Source organism: Erithacus rubecula (assembly GCF_903797595.1).
Source record: "Erithacus rubecula genome assembly, chromosome: 1".
Lineage (NCBI taxonomy): Eukaryota > Metazoa > Chordata > Aves > Passeriformes > Muscicapidae > Erithacus > Erithacus rubecula.
This window is the reverse complement of record NC_136658.1, coordinates 307898-320551: the sequence shown is the minus strand read 5'-3', so window position 1 is coordinate 320551 and position 12654 is coordinate 307898. Positions and strand designations below refer to the sequence as shown.

Below are 12654 nucleotides of genomic sequence, written 5' to 3'. Positions count from 1 at the left end.
ATGGGATCACAGATGGTTTTGATTGAAAAAGACCTTAAAGCTTATTTCATTCCCACCCCCTGCCATGGGCAGGGACACTTCCACTATCCCATTGCTCCAGCCCCAGTGTCCAGCCTGGCCTGGGGCACTGCCAGGGATCCAGGGGCAGCCACAGCTGCTCTGGGCACCTGTGCCAGGGAGCAATTCCTGCCCAATATCCCACCCATCCCTGCCCTCTGGCAGTGGGATCCATTCCCTGTGTCCTGTCCCTCCATCCCTTGTCTCCAGTCCCTCTCCAGCTCTCCTGGAGCCCCTTTAGGCCCTGGAAGGGGCTCTGAGCTCTCCCTGTAGCCTGAAATGGATGAACAATGGTAGAATTATCCTTCTCTCAGCACTCCTGCGTGATTATTCTCCTGGAGAATAAAATAGTCTCATGGAGGATAAAGCTTATTTATTTACCAGGAATCACTGCAGCACAGAGGGTTTGATACTTCCCAAGACCTCATCAGTGGACCCCACATTGGGAAGTGATGATTAGCTCCCAAGTGTTTCCCTGTGAGAAGGCTTTGGACCTCCAAGGCACCCCATGGCAGATGCCAGGCAGCCTGAGCAGCCCCAGAGCAGGGCAATCCTGGAAAAAGGTTATAGGGATACAACTTGGAGATTTGCTGTGTTGGCCTGGAGAAAACACTGACCTCGTGGGGGATGGCAGAGAAGGGTTTTGAGGGTATCTGAGGGTTAATCAGCCTCCAGAGGAATTTTTAAAGCTGATTATCTTTCTCCAGGAAAGTTAAACCCAGTCCCATCTGCTGGCATGCCTGGAGTGTGCACGGCTCTCCCAGACACTCTGGGAGCATTGTAGGGCCTCCCCTGACAGCACACATTTTACAGCCCTCATGGTTGTGGAAAAAAGGAAAAAAAAAGCCAGACCATGGGCAATTACTCAGTGAGTGAAGGGAAGCCAAGGTTTGTGTGTTTCCACCCTCAGGCATCGTTTGGCTGATGGAGGCACAGCACACGCAGAGCAAAGTGAGCAGCAAACAGCCCAGGGACCCCGGGCCAGGGAGGGAAGGGCTGCCAGGCATGGAGGGCAGCCAGCCCGGAGGGAAGGGCTGCCAGGCTCGTGTGCTGGGAGCTGCCAGGCCAGCAGCAGCCCTGGCAGGGCTCAGCAGAGGGATGGCCTCTCCCAGTGGAGCCCAAGCAGGGAACACCCCGACAGGAGTGAGGCACTGTGCAGGCATTGTTCCTGCAGCCAGGGAATGCCCTGCTCTCTGCCTGCCAGCTGCAAACCCAGGGGCACAGCTGGGACCAGAACAACTCCAACCCCAGCCCTGACATGGGCAGGGACCCCTCCCAGGGTCCCAACCTGGTCTTGGACACTGCCAGGGATCCAGGAGCAGCTTCTCTGGGCAAAGAATTTCCATCTAAATCAATTCTCTGTCAGTTTGAGGCAGACTTGTCCTGGAACTCCAGGCCCTTGTAAGAAGTCTCTCTGTCTTTCTTGCAGGTTCCCTTCAGATACTGGAAGGTCACAACCAGATCACCCTGGAGCTTCTCCAGTCTGGGCCAAACAATCCCAATTCCCTCAGCCTTTCCTCACAGCAGAGGGGCTGCACCTCTCTGATCATCCTGGTGCCTCCTCTGGACTCTCCCCATGAGCTCCTTGTCCTCCTGCTGCTGGCCCCAGGCTGGGGCAGCTCTGCAGGTGGGGTCTCACCTGAGCTCAGGGGCAGAGGGGCAGGATCCCCTCCCCTGCTGCCCAGCCGGGGATCAGCCCACGAGGAGGGCTGAGGCGCACACCCGGGTTAGGAACACCTGTCCCATCCCATTAGCATCCTCCGGCTCCCAGCCCACATCCTCCGTCGGGAGCAGAGTTTCCATGGCGATCTGCAGCGCTGATTGCACAGCATGTCGCCAGCCCGGAGCCCCCTTGGCGTTCCTTCCCCACCCCGGCTCACGGAGAGCCAGGGACACGCGGCTGGGTCCCTGCGCTGGGCACGCCCTGCCCCGGGGACATGGCTCCTGGGCACCGGTTAACACCCCGCTGGTGTTCAGCTTGGTCCTGCAGGCAGAGCACGGGCTGGGAGCTGGGAAGGAGGCTGCTGGCGTCAGGCAATGGCTTTGGAAGCTCCGCAGCTGCCCCTAGCTCGATGCTTCATGATGTCAGCTTTGGGGAGGCCTGGTCCCACACCCTCCGGCACCAGCAGCACACTCCTCATCTTCCCCTGGAGCAGAACACTCTGAATATGCTTTAAAAGCAGGTTGTAACGTGCAGCTCAGAGCCACTGGAAAACCTCTGCTCTGGTCCCTAAGGGAGGGCAGGAGCAGCTCCCTTCAACACCCCCCGATTCCAAAGATTTTTGTATTCCCAAAATCAACTTTCCCCGAGGTGAGCCGTCTGTCCCTCAGGCTGCATTGGTGATGTGAGCCCGGCTCAGCACTGCTGAGGGGACAGCAGCTCTTCCCTGGCCAGCACTGACAGTTCTGCTGGAGGAGCAGCTGCCCTGGAACAGCTTCCCACTGCCCAGCCAGGCTGTGCCCCCATCCCAAAGCAGAATGACCCGGGGCAGCCCGTGACAGCCCAGCCTTTGCTGATCTCACCCTCAGCCACCATCACTCCACCTCCAGCGCTCCTTATCCAAGTGCCCAGCATCAAAGCAGCCCCAGGGACAGGCTGCTGGGATTCCTGCTGCTCCAACAATCCAACCATTGATCCTCTAAGCCAAGGTCAGCCCAAACCCCCCACACGTTTTGATATCCGAGCACCAGACACCGTCTCACCCGGGATCCATTGCTGTGTGCCAAAATAAAAGCCTGAAATAAACTGGCCTCCCAGGAGCGTTATTTTTCCCCTATCTACATTGCTTAAAACCCAAATGTAGTCAGCTACAATTTGCTCAGTTGGATTTAGGGATTGAGCCAAGACAGGCACGCTCTCAGCTCTTCTCTCTGTGTGCTAGCATCTCCTTGCTGTTAACAAAATCTTTGTGAGTGCCACCCAGGAATTGCCTGCTCCAGGGAGGTGAGGCCAGAGCCCATCGGCTCTGAGGAAGAATCTCTGAGCTCTGGATAAACATCTAAACAGTGGCAAAAACCTTCCCCTGCTCCTGGATCAAACCCATCTGAGGAGGCTCCCAAATCCATCCTTCCCTCCGTGTTTCTGTTTTCTCTTTGCCAAGCTGCCCCAGACCGTGGATCCCACGGACACCCAGCCAGGCTGGAGCCGGAGCTCCCCAGGGGTGCAGGGATGTCCCGGGTGTGTGACACCGGGATCCCGAGGCAGCTGCCACAAGGTGGCACTGGCACCTTGTCACCCAGCCCGGCCCGGCCCAGCCCAGCCCAGCTCAGCCCAGCCCAGCCCAGCCCAGCCCAGCCCTGCCGCAGGCTCTGTCCGAAGTTCCCGGCAAGGATGGATGGACACTGGAGCTGCCGATGGATCGAAGGTCGGGCGGGTAACATTGCTGCAGAGCTGTGTCTTGTGAGAGGGATTTTCACCCTCAGAATCTCCTCGGGAAGAGCAGCTTTTTTTTTTTCGCAAGTTTTTATGACATGTTGTCCTTCAACAGGATTTTTCCCTTTGGGTCGCAGCATTGGAAGAGATTCCCGAGTCACCCGATTCATCCCTCTCTCCCAAATGTGGGAATAGCAAGAAATCCACATCACTGGGGGGAGTTTTGGGGTACCGCACTCACCATCCAGCCCCCATCCCATTGCAGGGTCCCATAACCCAGCCCTGCTGTACCACAGCTCATCCCACTGGAGGGGCTGATGTGAGAGGAGGACCCACCCGGGGAGCTGGAGGAAAAAGGATCCCACAGTGCGTGTCTCTGTCCCCACCTGGCCCGATTCCCCTGATTTATTTGCAGATAAAGGGTTTATTTTCCTTTCCCAGCGCTGCAGGTGCAAGATAAACAGAGCGAAGCCTCTTGAGCTACTTCCCCTCGGGCCAGGTGCAGGAGGACACCTGGAGGCTCAGGAATCCCAGGGGGCTCAGCCCCAGGATGGGCCTCCCAGAGCCCCTGCTGCAGGCTCTGTGCCCAAGCCAAGGGCATGGCAGAGCAGAATCGGTCACCAGGCTGCTGCTGTCCCCGTGCCTCTGGTGCCAAGGTGCCAGCCCTGCCCCAAACACACTCACATCCCTGCTCTGTCTTGGATTAGGGTTTGGCGTCACTGTTTGGGCTCAGGATTGCGATTCTGTTTGACCTTGGAATGCAGGCGGAAAGGCCCCTCTCGGCCAGCTAATCTAGCTGCAATTAAAGGCGTTCATTATGCCATTATGAACAGGTTGAGACGTGTGGGACGCCGGGGCGCTGGCGCTGCCCCACAGCCTGTTTGGAAGGACAGGGACGTTTGCTGTCCTGGACACTGGCCACTCCACGGGCCGGGTCCAAACCCAGCCAGCTTCATAGCAGAGTGAGAGGCAAGGAGCCCAGCAGGACCCAAGAACATCCCCTTCCGTCCCTCACCCCACGGAAAACACATTTGGGACCTGCGGTACAAAAGGCCAGAGCTGCAGCTGCCAGCAGGAAGGAAGCAGGAAAGACTCCGGCAGGGCCATCCGGAGCCCGCAGAGACCTTGGGGGATGCCTGGAGCCAAGCCCCGGCCAGCTCACCCCGTGCCCACAGCCCTGCCCGACGGGGACAGGGACAGAGCATCCACCGGGACACGGGGCTCACCCCCCGGGGCGGGGCTGCCACTGTGGACAGCCCCAAACGCCAGCCCCGCCCGGAGGAGAAGCAAACACAAGTCCCCTGGAGCCCACCACCTCCTTTAATTCCCTGCCAGAAATGCGGGGCCCAGCCCGGGAGCCTGGGCTCGAACATTACAGGGTTTCAGCAGCAGGAAAACCCGCTGACCACTGTCACAGCTGCTGGGAGCCCAGGGAGGTCAACGCCGCTGGTCTGAGTGAGGAAATGGGGAAATATTGTCCTTGAAGGCTCCTGCCAGCGCCCAAAGGCTACGGTGGGAAAGGAGTGGAGCCGGGGTGGGGCTGCAGGAACAGGACCTGCTTGCAGGTCACAATCTTCCAGCTCCTGCCAGCCAGGACATCCCGGCGCTGCTCCACCAGGACTGAGCTCCTCCGTGGGGGGGCTCCCAGCAGCTTTGGGGGTCCCAGCAGCTTTGGGGGTTCCAGCAGCTTTGGGGCCAGCAGCACTGTCACATCCCGCAGCGAGCGGGCTGTGCAGAGCACGGTGCCCCGAGCCCAGCGCTCCCGGGGCCGGACTCAGATCATGGAGACCCTGTTCTTGATGTAGACGTGGTAGGGGTCGCTGCGCTTGTCCACCTTGCGGGAGCGGGTGTAGCCCAGGATGAGGCTGCCCACGGTGGCGGCGAAGAGCGTCATGACGAACAGGATGTACATGTAGGCGTTGTCGTTGCGGCCGTGGCCGCGGCCGGCGCGGGGCTGGCCGGGGCAGGGCACGGACCCCTGCAGGCTCTGGTTCAGGGCGGTCAGCACCGCCTGCAGGCTCTGCTGCCAGGTCTCCGTCCGGTTGTTGTCACCCATGTCCTCCGCGGGCTGCAGGGAGGGACAGGGACACTCGGGAGGTGCTGCCCTCACAGAGGAGGTGTTCCCAACAGTGACCCCAAACTGGTCCTCCAAGCATCTCCTCTGCCACAGGGCAGGGTGGCCGGACCCTTCGCATCCCCAGCAGCCTTCTCCCTAAATTTCAGTCCTTCCATAGAGGAGATAAAGCTCCCAGGGCTGGGGACAGCGTGGGGACACAGCTGTCCCGAGGGACCAGGAGGGCTGGGTTCAAAGTCTGCTTTCCCCAGGGATGTGTGGGGATGGTGGGCACATATCCTGCACCCCTGCAGGGTGCAGAGCTGGCAGAGCCCCCCGCAAATCCCCGTGAACCCATCTTGAGTTCTGCTGCCCTAAACCTCTCTGGGGATTTCCCTTCTCGTTGGACTGCCATCCCTACTTTGGCATGGTGCCCCTCTGCCACCCCCCGGGCTCCCCTGCGCACCTTCACACCTTGCTGGCACCCGGAGCAGGCACGGCCAGGAAGGGACACGGGCACAGTCCCCCACGAGTGCCATCCTTTGGGACACGCCAGTCCCACAAAGCCCCCCCTGTCCCCCACCCCTCCGAGCACCCCTCGCCCGCTGCACCCCCAGCTCTGCCCCGTGCAGAGGCGGCCGATCCCCCTCCCAAACGGGCCGCCCTTAGCTCGGGGTGCTTCTCCCAGGGTGAGACCCCGCGGGAGGAAGGGCCGGGCAGCAGGACCCCACGGGGATCAGGCCGGGTCCGGCTGCCCTTCTGACTTAAGAGAAGCAGGCTGAATTTGGGAGGTTTAGGGCAAGATCTGGGTTTATCCCGGGAGGGCACCCACAGATGGGGTGCGACTTGTGGGGACCCACCTTAGGGGGATGTAAGAACCGGGTGAGGAGTGGGGGACAGGGCGTGGGGAGGAGGGCTCGCACTCACCTGTGTGCCCTCTCTGCTGCCAGGCTGAGCCGGGACTGAGCATCGCAGCCGGCGGGGAGGGATGCCGGCCGGGCTGGAGCGCCGCCAGCCTCCTCCCCTTCCCGGGGCTGAGCCACCTGCCGCGGCCGGGCCACCAGCCTGTCCCGCCGGCTCCTGCCGGGCCACCGGCGGGGTCCTGCCGGGCCACCGGGGCTCTGCGGGCGGAGAGCGGGGCTCCGCGCTTCCCCCGCACACGGTCGCGCTTTCCTGTCCCTCCTCGTCCGGCAGCGCCGTCCCCAGCCCTCGCCCTGGCACCGAGCCTGCTCGGGCATGTTCCTCCCGCTCGCCGCTCCCTCGGAGCCCAGCCTGCCCCAGGGAACGGGATTTCCCCCTTCCAGCCCCAGCGGGCACCCAAGGTGGCTCACAAGGAGCTGCCAGTGCTGGGCAGCAGCACAGATACCCCAAAGCTTGTGGGGCTGGGAAAGGGCCAGCACAGCAGTCAGGGTGTGTGTGTGCGGGGGTCGGGTCTTGCTCAGCAGGGTGTGAGTGCTTCTCACCCCTGGATGAACCTTAAATCATTAAATCAGCTTCTGGTGCTGCCGCTGGGACAGCCGTTCCAGAAGCACTGCCACAGAGCCAGTGGGAGCAGGTCCCCATCACCCTGGCAGGATGCTGCCTGGTCCCACAGGACCCACGACAGCCGTGCCTTCTCTCCTTGGGACCCTTCTCGCTGCTCCTCCCCTTTCCCACCGCACCTGCAGCGCTCCAGTGGCCCTTTAACCAGCCATTTACAGCCAATCTTCCACCCGCCCCGAAGCCAGGATCTCCTGCCACGTTAGGGCTTCCCTGAGAAAAAGGTTATCATTCATCAAGTCTTGGGGGAAATAAATGACAGAGATCAGCAGCCAAAGTTCCCTGCAATTCTCTTTATATATAAAATCTGCCTCTTTTCACCCTTCAGCAAGGGAAGGATGCTCAACCCACGTGAATTCAGATGAATTCATCAGCATTCACACAAATCACTAATTATTGTGGGGCAAAAAGCAGAAAAAACCAACCCCACAAAAGCACCTGTTTGGGCACTTCCCCAGCAAGTGGCGTGGGGATGTGGCACCACGGAGGTCTCAGCCAAGGGATGGAGACTCACTGAGCCCGAGAGAACAGCCCCAGTGGAGGTCTGGATGTCCAAGCAGCAGCCTGAAGGCCTGTGCTACTGTCCACTCACAGTCTACAGGCAAAGGCACGAGAACTGGTCTCACCAGAGCGACCCCAGCGCTGCCCTGACAACACGGCTTTGCCAAAACACCCGTGCCAGCAATCCTAATCCCCAGGGTCTTCTGAAGGGACCAAGGGGCAGTCAAACACCTCCTGGAAGGAGTCGAGGAAGGGCTGGAGCACGTGGCTGACGGCGACGTGCTGGCCCAGCTCGTGGCTCAGCGAGGTGACCCCCTTCCCCTCCAGCCCGCAGGGCACGATGTGCTCGAACCAGCTGAGGTCGGTGCAGCAGTTCAGCGCCAGCCCGTGCGACGTGATGTGGTTCCTGCAGTGCACACCTGCCGGGGCAAGAGCACACACCCGTCAGCACCGTCACCGGGGGGGCTGCAGGGACAGACTGAGTGACCACTCTGCCCACACCACCGCTCTGCTCCTCAGTTCCGCCAGGCAGAACACACAGACAGGCTCCCCAAATCTGGGGCAGACGGGGCACGGCATGTCCAGATCCCTCCACCCCAGCCCTTGGAGCTTGGACATGGGGAGAGCTGCAGGACCCCAAATCCAGGCTGCAGGGTCCCAGGACGGGATGCATGATGTGGAGGGGGAGCAAGGGAAGGGGACTGGGCTGCAGGCGGTCACCAGGTTCTGGGAGCAAGAGCCTAGTAAGTGCAGGGTTGCAAAATGCTGGGGACTGGGTGGGCTGCAGGGGCTCAAAATTGCGCTGCCCGTTCTTCCTGGATGCAAATCCCTCCCCTGCACGCTCCCCTGTGCCCAGCCACCCTCCCCGGTGCCACAGCCCCGTGGCAGTTCCCTGGCGCTCTGCCGCTGTGCCCTGGCATGGGATCACAGGCTGGGCTGGGCTGGGAGGTGTTCCATGGGCGGGGACACTTCCCACCATCCCAGGTGGCTCCAAGCCCTGGTGTCCAACCCGGCCTCGAGCACTTCAGGAACGCTGGGGCAGGCAGGGCTGCTCTGACCAGCCTGCGCCATGGCCCGCCCACCCTCCCAGGGAAGAATTGCTGCCCAAAATCCCATCTCTGGCAGCGGGAAGCCGTTCCCCTTTGTGGCCAGTCCCCGTGCCGCTCTCCGGAGCCCTCTCAGGCCCTGCAGGGGCTCGAAGCCCCGCAGTGCGCGGGCACACACCCCGCTCCCGGGGCCGGCCCCGCTCACCGATGGCGCAGAGCTTGCTGTCGCCCATCCAGACCCCGGTGAAGGGCGGCGGGAGGGCGCGGGCCGCGCCCAGCCCGAGGCGGCGGCACAGCCGCACCACCAGCGCCTCCAGCGCGGCCACGTAGGCGCGGAGCGGCAGGCGGCGGCGCCGCAGGTCCAGCACGGGGAAGGCGAGCAGCTGCCCGGGGCCGTGGAAGGTGATGTGGCCGCCGCGCCGCGCCGCCACCAGCGCCGCGCCCCGCGCCCGCAGCGCCGCGGCCGCCGCCGCGCCCGGAGCGCCGCGCAAGCCCCAGGCGTAGACGGGCCGCGACGGCTCGCTCAGCACCACGCTCTCGGCCGGGCCCGGCACCGGCCCCCGCGCCCCGCGCCGCCCGCGCCGCCGCCACGCAGCGCTCCTGCGCCCGCAGCGCCTCCGCGTACGGCACCGCGCCCAGCCGCAGCACCCGCACCGCCGCGCCGCGCGGCATCGCGGCACCGGCACCGGCACCGGGGCGGGACGCACACACGGGCAGCGGACAGCGCGGGCACGGCGGGCGGGCACCGGAAAGGAGGCGGGTGCGAGCGAGGGGCGGGATGGAAACGGCGGCGAGGATAGGCGCGGAGAGAGTGATGCGGCAGAGCGGGGCGGGATCCTGCCGAGCGGGGACGGAGCGCGGCCGCTGGAGAGGCGGCGGGGACGGAGACAGGGAGGGCAGAGCACGGCAGGGGGGACAGAAATGATGGGGACAAGGGTAGGGGACAGGCGTGCGGGGAGAGAGAATGGGGGACAGGGCACAGACCCGGTGACACACGCAGACACGGCAGGACGGAGGATGGCGGTTTGGGGTTAGAGCGGGGAACAGGGAACGTGGGACACGGCCCAAAGGAGGCTACCAGGGATGGGGCTGTGGTGGGGCTTGGAGGCTGGGGACAGGGACAGGGGTTAGAGATAGGGCACGGCGGATAAGGCAGGGGAGGAGGCCTGGACCTGGGGTGGCTGATAGGGCCGGGGCTGCAGGAGGGACACAGGAGGAGAGACGGGGCCCCTCTCACCGCAGGGTGTGGGACACGGGGCACCAGGGTGATGACAGGGCGATGAGGGCAGGGAATAGGCACAGGACATCCCAGGCCTGTTCAAAGCAGGCTAAAAATACCATTCTGGGGTGAAATTGGGATACCTGCGGGTGCTCTAGCCCTGGAAGTGTTCCAGGACAGGTTGGATAAGGCCTTGAGCAACCTGGTCTGCTGGAAGGTGTCCCTGGCCATGGCAGGGGGTGGAACTGGATGAGCTTTGAGTTCCCTTCCAGCCCCATAACTCTGTACGATTTTGTGCTGGCACCTCAAGGTTCTGGACTGTAAATAAAGCTCTTGTATTGCCGAGGTGCTGGTGAGAGCTGCAGGTCATCCCCCTGGGACTGTGAGAGACAAAGTGTTCCCACCTCAGCTTTTATTGCAAATGTAGAAAATAGACAGATCTGGTCGAACCGCTAATGAGTCAACCATTAAAACGCGGCCGTTCCCAGCTTATCGACGGGCTGAGCGTGTGAAAGAATGCCCTGATTCCCCAGAGCAATCACTGTGACTGAGCTCCTGCTGTTATCGCAGGCACACCTCGCGGTAACGTGCCCTTTGTCGCCACAGGTAATTCGGGTGCCCGGCAAGGTCAACCTCTGCCTTATTGCAGGGAAGCAAAGCTGCTTCCCTTTGTTGGGCCGTTCTCTCAATGAAAAGGAGAAAAAGGCGGGGGGAAACCACCATGAAGCTCACCAGGAACTGAGCAGCACCCATCATATCCTCAGCCAGCTCCAGGAGTCACATTTTGCACCAACAGCGTGTGTGCAACGAGTTATTTCCTTTCCTTTATGGCTGAGCCCCCAGTCCTGGCTGGAGATGGGGCTGTCACGGGGCCGGGACCCTCGTCAGCAGCAGTGAGGTGGCGTCACTGCCCTGTTTACTGAGCACATCCTGCCCGGAAATCTGTGTCAGGGGGCCGCGGGTGGCTCACCTTCCATCCTTCTGTCGGGCTGGGTGTTCCTAAGGCGGCTCGGGGTGTTGTGCTGGCAGGAGAGGCTCCCTCGGGAAGTTCAGGGCTAGTGCAAGTCAGGGCTTAACAGCAGGAAGAGGACAGAGGATTTGGCTGTGAAACAGGTGCCTGGCAAGAGGGGCTGTCACAGCTCACAGGGAGCTGCAGATGGAGGCAAAGGGCAACACCTTGGCTCCAGTGAAGGCTGGATGACACTCCTGTTGAGTTTGGCAAGGCTGGGATGTGACAGAGAGGTGACAGAGCTGTGCTGGCATCGGGGCACAGCTGTGGTTCTGTTTGACTTGATCCAGTGACAGCAGGCTCCCAGGTACCACACGGAAACATCCACCAGAACAGCAGCAGCACTGAAATCCTACAGCAGCAGCCGTATTAGGAGGGGCACACATTTCACCCCGAGTGCTGGGGCTGAGATCCCCGTTCACTGGGGCAGGATCTGGCTGAATGTGTCCCTCAGCAGGGCTGCTCTGCCCCCACCCTGCTCCCTCATCGCTCCCAACCACGTTCCCAAGGCTGTGCCAGAGGGGAAGGAAACAAGGAAATGCCCGTGTGGGGCTGTGCCAGGGCTGTGCCCCGGGGCAGGAAGGAAGCGCTCAAGGAAGCTCCTCGCTGGCCCGGGCAGGCGGGGCAGAGCCGAGTTTCTGTGCTCATTGCACTGCTCTCAGGTTCTGGCCCACCTTGGGCAGGCTCTGCACCCCCTGAGCTTCACCAGGAGATGATGTTTCCACTTGCAAAGCTCAGCTGTGTGGCTGGTCCTTCGCCAACGCTGCTGAAGATGCTTTCATCTCCAGTTTGTCCCCAGCAGCTGCCAGACCCCTGCCAGGGGTCACTCTGCCACCTGGACAGCCAGCAGGACCCCAGAGCAGCCAAAACCAGGGCTGCTGAGTCAAACACCCACCACAGCACTGCTGCAGGAGAGTGCCCCAGGAGAGCTCAGCTAGGGGAACACCAGAAAAATGTCCTCGAGTGGCCCTACCTGCAGAACAGGAGCACCTGGAGCTCATGGAGAGCCCAGAGGAGGCACAGAGCTGCTCCAGGGCTGGCAGAGCTGGGGGAGCTCACCTGGAGAGGAGAAGGATCCAGGGACACCTCAGAGTCCCTGCCAGGGCTAAGGGGGCTCCAAGGGACCCAAAGGCCTTGGTACAAACCACATGCAGAGCCCGGCCTCAAATGCGGGATTGCAGATCTGCAGGGCAGCTCCCAGAGCCTGAGGAGAGGGCAGAGGGTGCTCAGAGGCTGCTCCAGCCTCGACACCCAGGAGCCAGCCCTGCCTGGCCATGTGCCCTCAGAACTCGGCTCTTCTGAAGGACCTGGGCTTTGTTGACTCTGCCTTTCACACCTCACAGGAGCTGGCACTGAGGCTTCAGAGCTGGCACAGCACAGGAGCAAGGACAATGAGGCAATCTCGCATTAGCAGATCTCAAAATATTTCTCCAAGGAGATCAGGAGCAACCTGGTGTCCCTGCCCAGGGCAGGGCAGTGGAACAGGATGGTCTTTAAGGTTCCTTCCAACCCAAGCCCTTCTGTGATTCTAACTTCTCTTTATGGCCAGTCTTGTTTCAACTTGTTTCAACTCAAAGTGTAAAGCAGGTGTAAGGTAAAACAGCATTTTAATACAAATAAATCCTCATCTAGAGAATTCTTGCCTCTTGCACTCACCATACCCCTCAGCCAACCTGCAGCACCAACACACAGTGTGCCTGCCCCGAGGGTGAAAAGTGTAACTTTGCAGTTACCAGGCACCTTAGCCCAGGCCGTGAAATCATCCAGAAAGCTCAGAGCAGGAAACTTAGGGAAGGAAAAACAAAAGATGAAAAGAGGCTTAAAACAACAGAAAGATGAGTAACGCCTTCAAGAGCT

At 61.5% G+C, this 12654-nt stretch overlaps 2 protein-coding genes across 2 annotated transcripts; both read right to left on the bottom strand.

The window, feature by feature from the left end:
* Window positions 1-5148: 5148 nt before the first annotated feature.
* Window positions 5149-5669, bottom strand: KCNE3 (potassium voltage-gated channel subfamily E regulatory subunit 3). Its single transcript, XM_079311873.1, has one exon. It carries the CDS (start codon window positions 5484-5486, stop codon window positions 5205-5207), a length of 282 nt encoding a protein of 93 aa, XP_079167999.1. The 5' UTR covers window positions 5487-5669; the 3' UTR covers window positions 5149-5204.
* Window positions 5670-7300: 1631 nt separating this feature from the next.
* Window positions 7301-9241, bottom strand: LIPT2 (lipoyl(octanoyl) transferase 2; the record flags this gene model as incomplete). The annotated part of the gene is given in 3 exon segments (XM_079314499.1): window positions 7301-7942; window positions 8775-9136; window positions 9138-9241. Coding segments are annotated over 3 exon segments (699 nt in total). The 3' UTR covers window positions 7301-7709.
* Between the last annotated feature and the right edge of the window lie 3413 nt (window positions 9242-12654).